The following is a 16076-nucleotide window of genomic DNA, read 5'->3' on the forward strand; positions in this document are numbered from 1 at the left end:
CTCTTGACTGATGTGAGGTCCTCTTGACTGATGTGACGTCCTCTTGACTGATGTGAGGTCCTCCTGACTGATGTGAGGTCCTCTTGACTGATGTGAGGTCCTCTTGACTGATGTGAGGTCCTCTTGACTGATGTGACGTCCTCTTGACTGATGTGACGTCCTCTTGACTGATGTGAGGTCCTCCTGACTGATGTGAGGTCCTCCTGACTGATGTGAGGTCCTCCTGACTGATGTGACGTCCTCGTGACTGGTGTGACGTCCTCCTGACTGGTGTGACGTCCTCTTGACTGATGGGAGGTCCTCTTGACTGATGTGAGGTCCTCCTGACTGATGTGAGGTCCTCCTGACTGGTGTGACGTCCTCTTGACTGATGTGACGTCCTCCTGACTGATGGGAGGTCCTCCTGACTGATGTGACGTCCTCTTGACTGATGTGAGGTCCTCCTGACTGATGTGAGGTCCTCCTGACTGATGTGACGTCCTCTTGCCTGATGTGAGGTCCTCTTGCCTGATGTGAGGTCCTCTTGACTGATGTGAGGTCCTCCTGACTGATGTGAGGTCCTTTTGACTGATGTGAGGTCCTCCTGACTGATGTGAGGTCCTCTTGACTGATGTGAGGTCCTCCTGACTGATGTGAGGTCCTCTTGACTGATGTGAGATCCTCTTGACTGATGTGACGTTCTCCTGACATTTGTTTCTGTCTTTCTCAGATTCCGACTCTCGTGGTCAGCGACATCACCGTCATCGGTACTTCAGGAAGTCTCGTGGCAGCAGTGGAGTGAAGGGGGGGGAGCTGTTAATGTCACCACCATCGACTTACGGAGGCCCCGCCCCCTCTGCTCTGCCTCCCCGCTTCCAGCCAGCAGGCCATCCCCGTCCACCACCTCCCCCGTCACCAGGAGCCATGACCTATGACGCCTACATCCCCCCGCACCATCACCATCCCATAACCAGACCTCCTCGCTACGGAGCTTCCAGGTGTCACTCCAGGAAATTTTGTACTCAAACGTTTTTTTGTTCAACGTTTTCCTGACGATAAAGATTTAAGTTGTTAGCGTGTCTCAGTTCACTGAGCTGTTGTCATTCACACTGACGAGCTCCTGTGTGTGTGTGTGTGTGTGTGTGTGTGTGTGTACCTGTTTGTGGATTCTGGTCAGAAGCTCCAGCCGTTTCCTGAACCGACACCTGATTGGTCCACAGTTGACCTATTACCACCCTGGCAGACGATATTACCACGACTACGAGAACTACGCCTTCAGGTCACGGTAACTATAACTCAGTCGGTCCACGTGTGAACTGGCTGAGTCGACTCTGGTCGTCAGTCCTTTGTTACCATCCGTCAGCAGAGTGACTAAATTAATAAAAACAGTCAGTGAATGAAATTAATTTCACATGAATAACTTGTTTATGTGTTTGAACACAGAAACACCATCATCTGTTAACGAGAAACCAAAATAATGATAAACTTCTGTTATTAGTTTCAGTTCCTGAAGTCAGCACGCCTGTATTTGAGACAGGCCTGTCTCAAAAAATGAAAGTCATCATCAGGTGTTTTCTGTGTTTCCTGTGTCTGTTCAGTCGCAGTCGTCGTCAGCTGGCGGCTGCTCTGAATAAGGAGTGTCAGTTTGGTTTCTCTGTGGACACGGCGGAGGAGCCGACTGATCTGGATACAGCCATCACGTACTACCAGCTGGACGACACCGGAGACGCCGTCTTCCCCCCGCTGCCGGTGAGTGTCAAAACCACAGCAAGTAAAGGATCAAACTGAGACTGAGCAGACTTTAACCACTGACCCATCTGAGTTGTGTGACGTACTGTGGAGACTCAACCGTGACTTCGGACACTTTTAAACCTGGACGTGATGCTGGACGGTGTACGTCTCTTTAACTTGGACTCTGAGACTCATTAGAGACTCTGACTGAAGAACTATAAGGCTCACTGAAGGTTTGGAATCGTTACAGACTTCAGGCTCATGTATTCTACCTTCACGTACAAAAATAGATCCGTCTTTTTCAAACGTAAACGTCACTGTCCTCGTACTAATGTGTCCTTTATGATGTCATAGATACAGCCAAAAGATGGCACCAGAGGGCGGAGTCAAAAGTTTAACACAACAACAAACAAGGCGATGGTGGAGGTGGTCATAATAAAATACGTTCAGACAGAGGCAGTGTTGTAGACGGCAGTGGTCTGTGAGGTCACTATACATCCTGACATGTGGGCGGAGAATTCTTTTACTTTTACTGATTCGCTTCATTTAGCCAGTATTCCAGTTTCTTTGTCATCTCTGCCGTCGTAACTCTCAAACCACGTTACACTGCCTCCACGATCTGCTGTGGTTCTGCTCTCAGTACATGAGATGAGATAAGATGAGATAAGATACACCTTTATTGATCCCACAATTTAGAAATTCCAGTGTTACAGCAGTCAAGGAGAAAGAGTCAGATTAAACATTTCAAAATTTAATCCAGTCCCTAAAGTGTCCATAGTGTCCCTAAAGTGTCCATAGTGTCCCTAAAGTGTCCATAGTGTCCCTAAAGTGTCCATAGTGTCTCTAAAGTGTCCATGGTGTCCCTAAAGTATCCATAGTGTCTCTAAAGTGTCCATGGTGTCCCTAAAGTGTCCATAGTGTCAGTAAAGTGTCCATAGTGTCAGTAAAGTGTCCATGGTGTCAATAAAGTGTCCATGGTGCAGTTTACTGAGAGCAGTGCTGGTTATGTAGCCTGACAGCAGCAGGCAGGAAGGACCTACAATAGCGTTCTTTCACACACTTTGGGTGAATCAGTCTATCGCTGAAGGAGCTCTCCAGAGCTTTTATCTCCTCCTGCAGAGGATGGGAGTCATTAGTCCTCAGAGATGACAGCTTGGCTGTCGTCCTCCTTTCTCCCACCACCTGCACAGAGTCCAGAGAGCATCCCAGGACAGAGCTGGCCTTCTTGATCAGCTTGTCCAGTCTCTTCCTATCTGCAGCCGAGACACTGCTGCCCCAGCAGACCACTCCGTAAAAGATGGCTGATGCCACCACAGTGTCAAAGAAGGTCTTCAGGTCAATTTCAATTCAATTTTATCAATCAATTTTATTTATAAAGCCCAATATCACAAATCACAATTTGCCTCACAGGGCTTTACAGCATACGACATCCCTCTGTCCTTTGGACCCTCACAGCTGATCAGGAAAAACTCCCCAAAAAAAACCCTTTAACGGGGAAAAAAAACGGTAGAAACCTCAGGAAGAGCAACTGAGGAGGGATCCCTCTTCCAGGACGGACAGACGTGCAATAGATGTCGTACAGAACAGATCAGCATAATAAATTAACAGTAATCCGCATGACACAATGAGACAGAGAGAGAGACAGAGAGAGACAGAGAGAGAGAGAGAGAGAGAGAGAGATGCAGGTAATGACAGTAGCTTACAACAACATTAATGAAAGTAATAATATTATAGTTATAGTTCTGGCTACTGTGGTACAATATGTTGAAAGTATGTATTAATATCTGGCAGTATACTTGTGTGACAATAGTCATATGTGTATAATAACAGTAGAAGTATGACTAATGACTAATGATGGCAGCAGCAGCAGGAGGCATCTGGCAGGACCACGGCAGCAGCACAACCACACACGTCACGCTGTCCAGGCACCGCTGTGATATGAGTTAATCTGAGAGACAGTGGAGCACAAAGGCTCCGGAGAAGAAGCCGAGTTAGTGACATCCAGAATGGCCGAGTTAGTGACATCCAGAATGGCCGAGTTAGTGACATCCAGAATGGCCGAGTTAGTGACATCCAGAATGGCCGAGTTAGCAAGATGCAGTAATAGAATACGAGAGAGAGAGAGAGAGAGAGAGAGAGAAGGAGAGAAGGTGCCCGGTGTATTATAGGGGGTCCTCCGGCAGACTAGGCCTAAGTCAGCCTAACTAGGGGCTGGTACAGGGCAAGCCTGAGCCAGCCCTAACTATAAGCTTTATCAAAGAGGAAAGTCTTAAGTCTAGTCTTAAATGTGGAGACGGTGTCTGCCTCCCGGACCGTAACAGGAAGATGATTCCACAGGAGAGGAGCCTGATAGCTGAAGGCTCTGGCTCCTGATCTACTTTTGGAGACTTTAGGGACCACGAGTAACCCTGCGTTCTCAGAGCGCAGTGTTCTGGTGGGATAATATGGCACTATGAGCTCTCTAAGATATGACGGAGCTTGACCATTTAGAGCTTTCTAAGTTAACAGTAGGATTTTAAATTCAATTCTGGATTTTACAGGGAGCCAGTGCAGAGAAGCTAAAACAGGAGAAATATGATCTCGTTTCTTAGTTCCTGTTAGTACACGTGCTGCTGCATTCTGAATTAGCTGGAGAGTTTTTAAGGACTTACTAGAGCTACCTGATAATAGAGAGTTACAGTAATCCAGCCTTGAGGTAACAAAAGCGTGGACCAATTTTTCTGCATCTTTTCGGGTCAGGATAGGCCTAATTTTCACAATATTACGCAGATGAAAAAATGCAGTCCGTGAGGTTTGCTTTAAATGAGAATTAAAAGACAAATCTTGATCAAATATTACTCTGAGGTTTCTTACGGTAGTGCTAGAGGCCAGAGCAATGCCATCTAGAGAAACTATGTCATCAGATAAAGAGTCTCTGAGTTGTTTGGGGCCAAGAACAATAACTTCAGTTTTGTCTGAATTTAACATCAGGAAATTGGTGCTCATCCAGGTTTTTATGTCTTTAAGGCAGTTATGGAGTTTAGTTAATTGATTACTTTCTTCTGGCTTCATCGATAAATACAACTGTGTATCATCTGCATAACAATGGAAATTTATAGAGTGATTTCTAATGATGTTACCTAAAGGAAGCATATATAGAGTAAATAGGATTGGTCCGAGCACAGAACCTTGCGGAACTCCAAAACAAACTTTGGTCTTCCACAAACTTTCAGAAAATGTGCACAAATATAGACGAGATGAATGGAGAGTACAAATGGAGGGCTCCGAGGCCTTCAGGATCTGTCCACACCAACACACAGCAACTGTTTCCTGTGAAGAGATCACAGACAAAGATTCAAGTAGACGCAAATTTGTGCTGTTTACATCTTTGATAAATTTGTGTGCCGCTGTGTGGTGAGAGCCAATCAGCAGTGAGATCTGTTTGAGATTCTTCTGACGTCACCAAGAGTCAGAAATGGAGGACATAGTTGTTTTTCTGTTTTTGGTCACCTGGAGCTCCACAACTTAACGTCAGTACGGGACAGGGGAGACGACTTGTATCAAAGGTTTAGTTTAGTGTTTGGTGGAAAAACGCTCTGACCAATCTCTTGTCTTTGTCTTGTCTTTTATTGTGAAAGGTAAACAACAGGAAGGAGTGACGCCGCGATGTGCTGAGTGAGAAATAATAAAGAGTGATGTCGTCTTTGTTCACACTGGTTCAGAGCCTCCATGTTCACATGGCTTGATTCCAGCTGTCAGTTGCAAACCAAGTTAGCCATTAGCTGCCTTCAACACTTGGTTAGTTAGCATAGCTGTTAGCACAGCACGAGTAACTTGGGTTATGTTGCGACAAAAACAAGTTCAGCCCAAATCAGATTGTTTTTGTTTTCATGTGACACAGATCAGATTTTTTATTTTTAATTGTTTAATTTTAAACACCATTTTCAGGCGTGGTGAGGCTGGATTAGGACAGTGGCATTAAATGCTGCTGCGTGGCGTGTCCAGGAGCGCCAGTGTGTGTCTAGCTGCTGCCGGTGTGGGGATGTACATTAAAAATAATGGGCGCGTATGTTTTGACGTACGTCGGTTGGTTCCGGTGTGTTTCGGCCTTTTGGGTGTCCCTGAGTGTTTTAAAATGCACCAATGAATAAAATGTATTATAATTATTAATGTACCTGGCTCCTCCCACAGGGCCCGGCTGTGGCACCGCCTCCCTCTATAACAGTCCCACCTCCTCCGGCTGGCCCCTCCTACAGAGTCCAGAGAGGTTCAGGGCCCCTCCCCTCTGCACCTCCACCTGGAAACACCCCTGTGTGTTCATCAGAGGAGGACCAGGAGGACGCCAGCACTTTGGAGGACCAGGGTGAGGACGAGACACACAACTCATCATCATCATTTTCTGTCGGTAAAAGTCAACATTCTGTTTCCTGTTAAAAACCTTCCAGTGACTCAGGACTTCCTCTGGTGCTGTCTTATTGTGAAAGGTTGTGCAGGAAGTGTGATTGATGGTAACTTAGTTGTGATGTGATTTCCTGTGTGTGTTTCTGTCAGCTGAGTATACAGAGGAGTACATCTACATGACTCAGGGTGAGTATCAGTATCTGAGCATAGAGAGTGCCACCTGTTTACAGGAAGTGACTCATGTCTGACTGTCTACGGTTTTTCAGATCAAAGCTACCAGACGTCAGACATTTACACCGCTGCTGAGCCCTCCGCCAACCAGGTAACACACCTGATGCTCGTGTTCCTCCACATCTGTTGACGTCTTTAACTGAGGTCGTGATGAGTCACCAACGAGTGGCGGCTCAAACACTCCGACATATTCACCAAAATAAAAACAAACAAAGTAGAAGGTGGTAACTGCCCACTGAACATGACGTGCTTAAGTGTAGCTGTGATGATCGGGTCACATGATCGGTGTTGTTATGAAACTCAGGACATAAATGTTTTGTTTTATTGTGAAAGGACGAGCAGGAAGGAGAAACTGCCGACTCTCCCCCGAGACCAGAGATGAACTACAGCTACACGCAGCAGGTACTCGTATGATGAATGTTTCTGGAGTAAATCTGTGAACGCAGCGGACGCCATGATGACTCAGAGGTTTCAGACAGTGAGGATGATCCTGTAAACGTCTTGTGGCAAACAGTCTGATGTCATGACAGAGCACGACGAACCCTCAGAATCACCTTCTTCACTCTGCCAATGAAGACCAGAATCATTTGGTTGACTCAGATCAGTTAAATCAGCCCCTCTGTCATTTCCCTCTCTGTCGTTGTTATGGTGACGCAGCGAGCCGTGGCATCAAAGAGCCGCATGCTCACATTTGAAATGACGTCGCTCGCTGTCTGAAAACCCCTGAATGATCATCATCATACTCGTGTTCAATTTGACTTCTCATAACCTTCAGGACAGGTGTTCATCCAGGGGTCCAATCACACAGGGGGGTCAAATCACACAGGGGGGTCAAATCACACAAGAGGGTCCAATCACACAGGACGGTCCGATCACACAAGAGGGGTCAAATCACACAAAAGGGTCCAATCACACAAGATGTTCTGATCACACAAGAGGGGTCAAATCACACAAAAGGGTCCAATCACACAGGACGGTCCGATCACACAAGGGCGTGCAGTCACACAGGGGGGGTCCAATCACACAGGACGGTACAATCACACAAGAGGGGTCAAATCACACAAAAGGGTCCGATCACACAGGACGGTCCGATCACACAAGGGCGTGCAGTCACACGGGGGTCCAATCACACAGAGGAGTTCAATCACACTGGGGTCCAGTCATACAGAGGTAGCCATGATTAAGTCTAATTGGCTGACTCCTCCTGTGTGTTTGTGTTTCAGGTGGTGAAGCCATTAGCAGTCATCTGCTCTTCACCCTCCTCCTCGTCCTCCTCACCCTCCTCTCCATCATCACGTGTTACTGCAGCTGCTCACCTGCCGACAACCGCACATACACAGACACGTTCAGGTACACGCACACGCACGCACACACACACACACACACACACACCTGCTTAATGTAACAGGAAGTTGTCTGTTCTCAGTTGCTATGGCGATCCCGGCCGCCTCTCCCTGGTTGATGAATGAGTTGGGGGAGCCTCTCTGCACCATGGTAACTCCACCCCCTTACTCCTATGACCCTAACGGCAGTGATTTACCCCGAGGTCAGAGGTCAACCAATGTAAACACAGCTTGTCACTTCCTGCTGCAGCTTCCTGTCTCACTTCATGTCTTTTTATTACTGTGTTTGCAGACTGCAGAGTCCTCCAGTATTATTTCAACTTAGGAGTCCAGGTAAGAGAAGGTGTTACTTCATCTAAACTGAGGTCACCTCAGAGTCAGCTGCAGGTGTAGTCCACTCTAACCTCCGTCCCCTCCACAGTGGTACCATCAGAGCTGTTGGCAGCAGCAGCAGCAGGTGTACCCCGCCACCTCACCCGAGGCCTCCTACCCCTACCAGCACTACACTCCCTACCTGAGCCAGGAGCCCCCCCTGCATGGTAAGGCCTGATTGGCTGCTGGGTGAAGGAAAGCTGTCAGTTTATTGGAGGAGGTCTGCAGGTGTCGGCACCACCCGCCATTCAGCAGCTTCCTCAGCTGCAGTTCCTCCAACATCCACCACATACTGCTGTCATCAAATTGACTGTGTAAACTGAGGGGAGACTTTCACAATAAGACTCCCGTTATAATCACGGAGGGGAGACTTTCACAATAAGAGTCTTGATGGACAGATTCAATGAGACATAGTTAAATGCTGGTTAGTGAGGCAGATAACTAGCAGGTAGTGGGTTAGACAGGAAGTGAGACAGTGGGTACTGAGTTAATTACTTAGTGAGGTAGTTTTTAGTGATTGAGTAACTTTGTTAAATTTAGATAGTGAGGGCCAGGTGTTGTTCACCATGGTCAGAAGTAAGTTGGTTGGTTAGTTAAAGTGTGAGGTCGTTAGTTAAAGGGTGAGGTCGTTAGTTAAACGGTGAGGTCATTTGTTAAATAGTGAGGTCATTAAAGGCCGGGGTCGTTAGTTAAAAGGTGAGGTCATTGTTAAAGGTTGAGGTCGTTAGTTAAGCGGTGAGGTCGTTTGTTAAAGGGTGAGGGCGTTTGTTAAAGGGTGAGGTCGTTTGTTAAAGGGTGAGGTCGTTTGTTAAAGGGTGAGGTCGTTAGTAAAAGGCTGAGGGTGTTTGTTAAAGGGTGAGGGTGTTAGTTAAAGGGTGAGGGCGTTTGTCAAAGGGTGAGGTCGTTAGATAAAGGGTGAGGTTGTTTGTTAAAGGGTGAGGTCGTTAGATAAAGGGTGAGGTTGTTAGTTAAAGGCTGAGGGTGTTTGTTAAAGGGTGAGGGTGTTAGTTAAAGGGTGAGGGCGTTTGTCAAAGGGTGAGGTCGTTAGATAAAGGGTGAGGTTGTTTGTTAAAGGGTGAGGTCGTTAGATAAAGGGTGAGGTTGTTAAAGGGTGAGGTCGTTAGTTAAAAGGTGAGGTCGTTAGATAAAGGGTGAGGGTGTTTGTTAAAGGGTGAGGGTGTTTGTTAAAGGGTGAGGGTGTTAGTTAAAGGGTGAGGGCGTTTGTCAAAGGGTGAGGGTGTTAGATAAAGGGTGAGGTCGTTAGATAAAGGGTGAGGTTGTTTGTTAAAGAGTGAGGTCGTTAGATAAAGGGTGAGGTTGTTAAAGGGTGAGGTCGTTAGTTAAAAGGTGAGGTTGTTAGATAAAGGGTGAGGTCGTTAGATAAAGGGCGAGGTCGTTAAAGGGTGAGGTCATTAGATAAAGGGTGAGTTCGTTAGATAAATGGTGAGGTCGTTAGTTAAAAGGTGAGGTCGTTAGATAAAGGGTGAGATCGTTTGTTAAAGGGTGAGGTCGTTAGATAAAGGGTGAGGGCGTTTGTTAAAGGGTGAGGTCGTTAGATAAAGGGTGAGGGCGTTTGTTAAAGGGTGAGGTCGTTAGATAAAGGGTGAGGGCGTTTGTTAAAGGGTGAGGTCGTTAGATAAAGGGTGAGGTCGTTAGATAAAGGGTGAGGTCATTAAAGGGTGAGGTCATTAGTTAAAGGGTGAGGTCGTTAGTTAAAGGGTGAGGTCGTTAGATAAAGGGTGAGGGCGTTAGTTAAAGGGTGAGGGCGTTAGTTAAAGGGCGAGGTCGTTAAAGGGTGAGGTCATTAGATAAAGGGTGAATTCGTTAGATAAATGGTGAGGTCGTTAGTTAAAAGGTGAGGTCGTTAGATAAAGGGTGAGATCGTTTGTTAAAGGGTGAGGTCGTTAGATAAAGGGTGAGGGCGTTTGTTAAAGGGTGAGGTCGTTAGATAAAGGGTGAGGGCGTTTGTTAAAGGGTGAGGTCGTTAGATAAAGGGTGAGGGCGTTTGTTAAAGGGTGAGGTCATTAGATAAAGGGTGAGGTCGTTAGATAAAGGGTGAGGTCATTAAAGGGTGAGGTCATTAGTTAAAGGGTGAGGTCGTTAGTTAAAGGGTGAGGTCGTTAGATAAAGGGTGAGGGCGTTAGATAAAGGGTGAGGGCGTTAGTTAAAGGGTGAGGGCGTTTGTGTTAAGTTAATCAGGTTAGTTGAAAAAATCCTGTCGACCTAACAGGAAGTAGAGCTTTCTGTATACTATCTGACCTTATCCTGGTCTCGGTCCTACAGGAGCTCCACCTTCATACTCTGAGACAAGTCGAGGCCCCCATCAGCCCCCCCCTTCTTACCCAGAATCCACCAGGCCAGGAGATGGACAGACAGACGGACACAGCAGTGGTCAGTACTGATGAACGGCTCAACCACAGATGATCTTTTCTTTATTTCACACCTTGATGTTCTTTGTTGAAACCTGTGTGTGGTGCAGCAGGGACGATCGTCGGGCTGCAGACGTCTGGTGACGTTATGTTAAAGTTATACGATGGTTGGAGGGACTCGTGCGTGGACGTCTGTCCTGCAGTCCGACACTTCACACACTGACTGTGAACATGCATCCGAAATCTGATCAGGGTCTTTTTTATTTTATTTTATATTTTTCTTTTTGTTCTAACAAAACATCAAAAAAACACAGGCGCTCCCCTCGCCATCATGAGGTCACCATTTTGTAAACAGTGTTGTTGCACCCACAACCTGGATCAGGGTGTGAATGTTTAGAATGGCGGCCCGCTGCCGACCATGAATGAAACTCACTGTAGCTCCTCGCTCTGTTTAAATTTGATTATGTATTTGATTAGTTTTGTCTCTTCCATCATCAGGCCCTGCCCCCTCCATGGATACACCCTCCTCCTCCATCAGCCCTGCCCCTCCAGGCTCCACCCCTTCCTCTGCTCACCTGTACCCGGATCCAACGCCACTCCCCCCTCCCCCGCTGCTGCACCTGCCATATGAAGCTCCGCCCCCTGCCACCTACCTGTCCTCCGCTCCTCCCCCTCCTCTTCCTCACTCGGCTCATCCTCACTCTGCCCACCTGACCCATCACTCCTCCTACCATGCCTGCCTCCCTCCATCTGCCCACTGGGGGCAGTTACAGACTGGAGGCCACACCACACGAGTCTGCTGCCCCGCTCCAGGCCCCGCCCATGTGGTGGGTTACATCACAGCCCCGCCCCCCCACCACGTGGCCCCACACTTCATCCCCCCCACCATCTAACACGCCTCACCTCATTAGCTTGTGGCTAACAGTTTTCTTTGTGTTCAGTGAGCAGTGCTAACAATGCTAACAGTTCCCAGCTGTCACGTCAGATTTTTGTGTTTGTTGAAGTCGTTCACAGCCAGCCAATCAGAGAGAGAGGGCGTGGTCAGTCCCTGTTTATTGATGAGGGGATATATTTGTGTTGACGTTATGTTCAAACTGGTAGTTTGTTTTTGTTCCTGGGTAAATAAAGATTGTCTTTCACCAGCAGACCTGAGGGTGGTGGTGGTGGTGGTGGTCACATGACCTTCAGTCTGATTTCATGTTTTCTGGTTAAACTGGGGTCTGGACTGAACAATGACTCTTCAGGTAAGAGCAAACGTGTGTGTGTGTGTTTGATTTTGGGTTGAACTGTCTCTTTAAGAGTGTCTCTGCATCTGTAGCGATGACATCAGCAGTCAATGATGACATCAGTAGTCGTGCACCAATATCACCGTGGAAACCAGAAACAACACAGCAACACAAAACCTGGGCCCTATTTCAGAGAGCAGGATCAATGAAACTCTGAGTTTGTTCAGCCTGAGATGAAACTCTGACTTTTCCGTTTCACAAAGCCAAATCAGTGTAACCCTGAGTCAGTTACTATGGTAACATACTCTGTGAAGCTAACCTGCTGAGTCACAGGTTTGCTTCATGTCAGCCTGAGGCTGAGCGTGTAGCAGGAAGTAGAAACATGGCGTGTCCTTCAGTGAATGAAGTGGTGGAGGTTGAGGCCCAGTGTATTCAGAGGCTGTTGTGTAAGGAGAAGGTGATTAGAGCCTGTTTGGATGTCTCCCTGGAGGAGTGTCTATATGAAAGATACTGTTTGACCTCACACTATCATTTATCTAACAATCTGTTCCACCCACATATATCACATATTACACATCCTGGATTTACATTATCATCACAGCACATTTTATGCATTGTCCTTTGATTCTTTTCTTTATAACATCAGAGACACTGAACACATCAGAGAGACAGCGGTTTGTCGGCCCGTAAGAAAAGTGTCTCTGGCTCTGAAAAGACTTTGGACCCTTGTTGTGGTTTTCCCTGGACATAAATCACAATCCATTATTAAAGTAATTACCACGGAGCATCGGTGGCTCAGTGGATGGAGCGGACGCCCCGTGATCAGACGCAGCGGTCGCGGGTTCAAACCCAGCCTGCAGCCTTTGTGTTTGATGTCACATGACTTAATGTCACCACGATCACATGACTTAATGTCACCACGGTCAGTCAGTCAGTTCAACCATCTGAGTTTTTAATGGTCTGGGTAACACGTGTTACCCAGACCATTAAAAACGTTTAAACTGTGCTTTTGACTTGAAAAACAGAAGATTCAGTAAATCCATCATGGTATATTTGAATATTTACATGTTATTAGAATCAATAAACCTTGGACTGTTTCAGTGTCTTGGGGTCAAACCACACACTGACTGCACAACAAAGACAAAAACGTCCGGACTTCACCGCACTTGCAGACTTGTGGACTTTGTGTGCGCATTCTTAGGAAGTCTGGAAGCACTGAGGGCCCCAAATCCACAATTCATCCAGGCCACAGGGGCCCAAAGTGCACTGTCTGCCTACTTCACTGATTTAATTACCCAGAATTCATTGCCATAGTGACTACAACATGACACCCGTGTTACTGTAGAATATTAAGACTTTACTTGAGTCATGTCGGTCAGAAATAACATTCAACATGATGAGATACAGGTGACAGAGTGTGTTACTGCAGCCTGATGATGAGGGGACACGATATGACAGTAGTTACACTGATTGTAACAGTCGCTCGAAGGTTTCCATGGCAACAAATAAACAGTCTTGATGGCTGTCGATCAACGGCTGGCAGTCTCCGCACTGAGAGTTGACGTGATGACAAAGAACAGTACGTATGACTGAGGTCCGCTGGTCCACACGGAGGACGTTTGGATTGACTTCAAGCCGAGGGAACAGGAAGTGCTAACATGCTAACTTCTTCCTGCAGCACAGAAACATCAGCGTCTGATGCAGAGCTCTGTGTGACCTGTGAGTGAGCGTCGTCATGGTAACAGCTCAGCTGGGATGTCCACGGTCCAGAGGTCCCGACCCCCCCGGACACTCAGAGGCTCCTTCAGCCAGCGAGGGTTGGACAGGTGAGTCAGGTGTTTCTCCTGAAGACCAATCAGAACAGCCGAGCGCTCCATGCACTGTAGCTCCTCCCCCTGCAGGGAGGCGGGGCACAGCCATGTCCCTCCCACATCCACCAATCCTGAAAGAGGTTTACACATGTGATGCCTTCAGGTGCATCTCGTAGACTATGAGGATTATCAGACTGACATCATTTCCCACCTGCTACCACGCCGCGGCCGAACCTCTCTCCGGACTCCAGGAGTGTTTGGATCTGAACCCGGTTCATTCCCAGCGTGCTGCTCAGCACCGCCCTCCACTCCTCCCCCTCCCAGTCCCGCTGGGCGATGTGGACCCCCAGGGTTTGGTTCTCCAGCGGGGCAAGCAGGGGCCTCCAGCGGCTCTCCACCGTCTTCACTCCGTCCAGAACCAGACCAGCGTACGGCTGCCGGAACGACAGACACCACACCTGCACCGACATGTCTCAGGAGAAAGTCCTGCTCACCTGCATCCAGAAACATGTCACATCATTAATCAGACATTTCTCATGATATTATTTCAGCTGACGGGGTGATTCATCAAACTAAACCAAAACCCCAACACACACATGTCCTGCATGAACACATACGTGTCAGTTTCAATTATTAACACATGATCTGTCGAAGTTTATTTGATCAGCTAACACGAATCATTTCAGTCCTTTATTTACTTTTTGTATTAAAAGCATAACTAGACTAACTGATGTTATCTGCCTAGCGCCGATCGGGAGACAAGTTGTTTCTGACACTTGATTTGTTCAACAGCTCAAATATATTTATGCGTTTTTACAGGAAACACTAATGTGTCTGATTTGTTAACGGAGTTTGGTGCGCGGCGGTCTCCGCCCGGGCGGGACGGGTCCTCTGCGGACACTGTCTGTCAGTGTTTTGTCAGTGTTTGCAGATACATCAAAATGTAATGACGCTAAAAATCAGTCAGACTCACGACACGCTCCAGGCTCCGCTCGGTTCTTTTTCTTCTTCTTCTTCTTCTTCTTCTTCTTCTTCTTCTTCTTCTTCGTGCAGCTCGGCGGCTCTGCTGCCCTCCACAGGTGAGGGGGGTTACCTGGTTATCATGGTGATAGTGACGTTCTACTGCTGTGGAAGAACGGCACTGTTAAAGAGGAAAACTTTATTTAACCTAAACTGCTGTGACAGGACGATCAGCTGATGGACAACGGCTTGGACCCACTGTCCCTGCGAGATGTCTCTGACAATCAGACATTTGTGCCTCAGTCAGATACAAACAACCGTCAGGACCGTCCTCAAACGTACATTCTTTCATGGTTATACAGGAGACAGAACGTGCTCTGTTAGCATCGTTAGCTGCTGGCTCAGTGACCTCCATGTTGAGAGCTTTGTGCACACAATCACAGAGTGCAGGTACAGAGGTGTCGCACCTTTTAATCATCAAAGGTAGAAACAGCGCCGACCTGATGTTTGTGTTAAAGGGACAGACGACAGGACGGATCATGGACAGTACAGGAGGGACATCTTGACACGTTCTATGTGCAACCCACTGTGGGAGATTTAAGAAGAGGCTACCAGTTTGCGGCTAACTCAAAAAAGACGAACAGCAGCTGTTAGCAGATAGCGGCTAACTCAAAGAACAGCAGCTGTTAGCAGATAGCGGCTAACTCAAAGAAGAAGAACAGTCGCAGTTAGCAGCTAACCCAAAGAAGAAGAGCAGCAGTTGTTAGCGGCTAACTCAAAGAACAGCAGCAGCTGTTAGCAGATAGCAGCTAACTCAAAGAACAGCAGCAGCTGTTAGCAGATAGCGGCTAACTCAAACAACAGCAGCAGTTAGCAGCTAACTCAAAGAAGAACAGCAGCAGTTAGCAGCTAACTCAAAGAAGAACAGCAGCTGTTAGCAGTTAGCAGCTAACTCAAAGAAGAACAGCAGCTGTTAGCAGTTAGCAGCTAACTCAAAGAAGAACAGCAGCTGTTAGCAGATAGCGGCTAACTCAAACAACAGCAGCAGTTAGCAGCTAACTCAAAGAAGAACAGCAGCTGTTAGCAGCTAACTCAAAGAAGAAGAGCAGCAGCTGTTAGGAGTTAGCAGCTAAGTCCATGTTTTTTTCTAAACTGAACCAGGTGTGTTTGGTGACGTCCCGGCGTTGGTTGTGGTGTCCTGGCGCAGGAGGATACTGAGAGCGTAGTATGTAGACGTGGATGTCCACTGAGGAAGTGGCAGTATGTGAGGAGTTGGAATGAGAACGTGTTGATGTCATGTGTCACACTAGAGGCTGACGCTGTTGTGTTACATGCCATGCCTCTTTAAATTCTGTGATGTCATCATGTTTTCTGTAATCACTTCCTGGAGCGACGTGATGTCATTGTTATTTGGTTTTGTGTAAAATACAGAAGCGACTGTCGCGTTTTTAAAAGGCGCTGATGATTTGCTCAAAAAACAACAAACAGGAAGAAATGTGTCAATAAAGTTTAATTATTTTTATTGAAATCCATCAACTCAAATCAAACATGACGTGTGATGTCAGTAAAGTTTTCTCTTCAGTTTTATAAGTCGTCACGTTTTCCACCAACATGCAGAATCACAGCACAGATCAATAAATCAATATATCAATACAACCAATTACAGAAGCTACA

At 47.1% G+C, this 16076-nt stretch overlaps 2 protein-coding genes across 3 annotated transcripts in view; one reads left to right on the top strand and one right to left on the bottom strand.

Annotated features, from left to right (window-relative positions):
• Nucleotides 1-11527, top strand: part of alg13 (ALG13 UDP-N-acetylglucosaminyltransferase subunit) — a 29381-nt gene extending 17854 nt beyond the window's left edge. Inside the window, exons 13-25 of one of the 2 annotated variants that reach the window (XM_078166568.1) lie at nt 710-977; nt 1157-1264; nt 1578-1728; nt 5881-6052; nt 6241-6276; nt 6357-6412; nt 6655-6723; nt 7545-7671; nt 7748-7867; nt 7957-7997; nt 8086-8203; nt 10320-10427; nt 10904-11527. In XM_078166568.1, the coding sequence (XP_078022694.1) occupies nt 710-977; nt 1157-1264; nt 1578-1728; nt 5881-6052; nt 6241-6276; nt 6357-6412; nt 6655-6723; nt 7545-7671; nt 7748-7867; nt 7957-7997; nt 8086-8203; nt 10320-10427; nt 10904-11298 (1769 nt within the window). In that variant the 3' untranslated portion in view covers nt 11299-11527. The remainder of the gene's footprint in view (nt 1-709; nt 978-1156; nt 1265-1577; nt 1729-5880; nt 6053-6240; nt 6277-6356; nt 6413-6654; nt 6724-7544; nt 7672-7747; nt 7868-7956; nt 7998-8085; nt 8204-10319; nt 10428-10903) is intronic. The other variant, XM_078166569.1, reaches the window with a different exon arrangement.
• A 1440-nt stretch (nt 11528-12967) lies between these two features.
• LOC117254969 (protein EOLA1) lies at nt 12968-14545 on the bottom strand. The gene is made up of 3 exons (XM_033623460.2): nt 14416-14545; nt 13654-13936; nt 12968-13573 (listed from the first exon to the last, which is right to left on the bottom strand). Exons 2-3 carry the CDS (start codon nt 13910-13912, stop codon nt 13365-13367), a joined length of 468 nt encoding a protein of 155 aa, XP_033479351.1. The 5' UTR covers nt 13913-13936; nt 14416-14545; the 3' UTR covers nt 12968-13364.
• Nucleotides 14546-16076: the final 1531 nt, after the last annotated feature.

The sequence above is a fragment of the Epinephelus lanceolatus genome, chromosome 3 (assembly GCF_041903045.1).
Source record: "Epinephelus lanceolatus isolate andai-2023 chromosome 3, ASM4190304v1, whole genome shotgun sequence".
Classification (NCBI taxonomy): Eukaryota; Metazoa; Chordata; class Actinopteri; order Perciformes; family Serranidae; genus Epinephelus; species Epinephelus lanceolatus.

Excerpts from the sequence above, each read along its gene's own strand:
- LOC117254969 (XM_033623460.2), bottom strand. The coding sequence starts at position 13,912 with ATGTCGGTGCAGGTGTGGTGTCTGTCGTTCCGGCAGCCGTACGCTGGT. Across the intron at positions 13,574-13,653 it reads CGGCCGCGGCGTGGTAGCAG|GATTGGTGGATGTGGGAGGG; the intron begins GTGGGAAATGAT and ends AACCTCTTTCAG.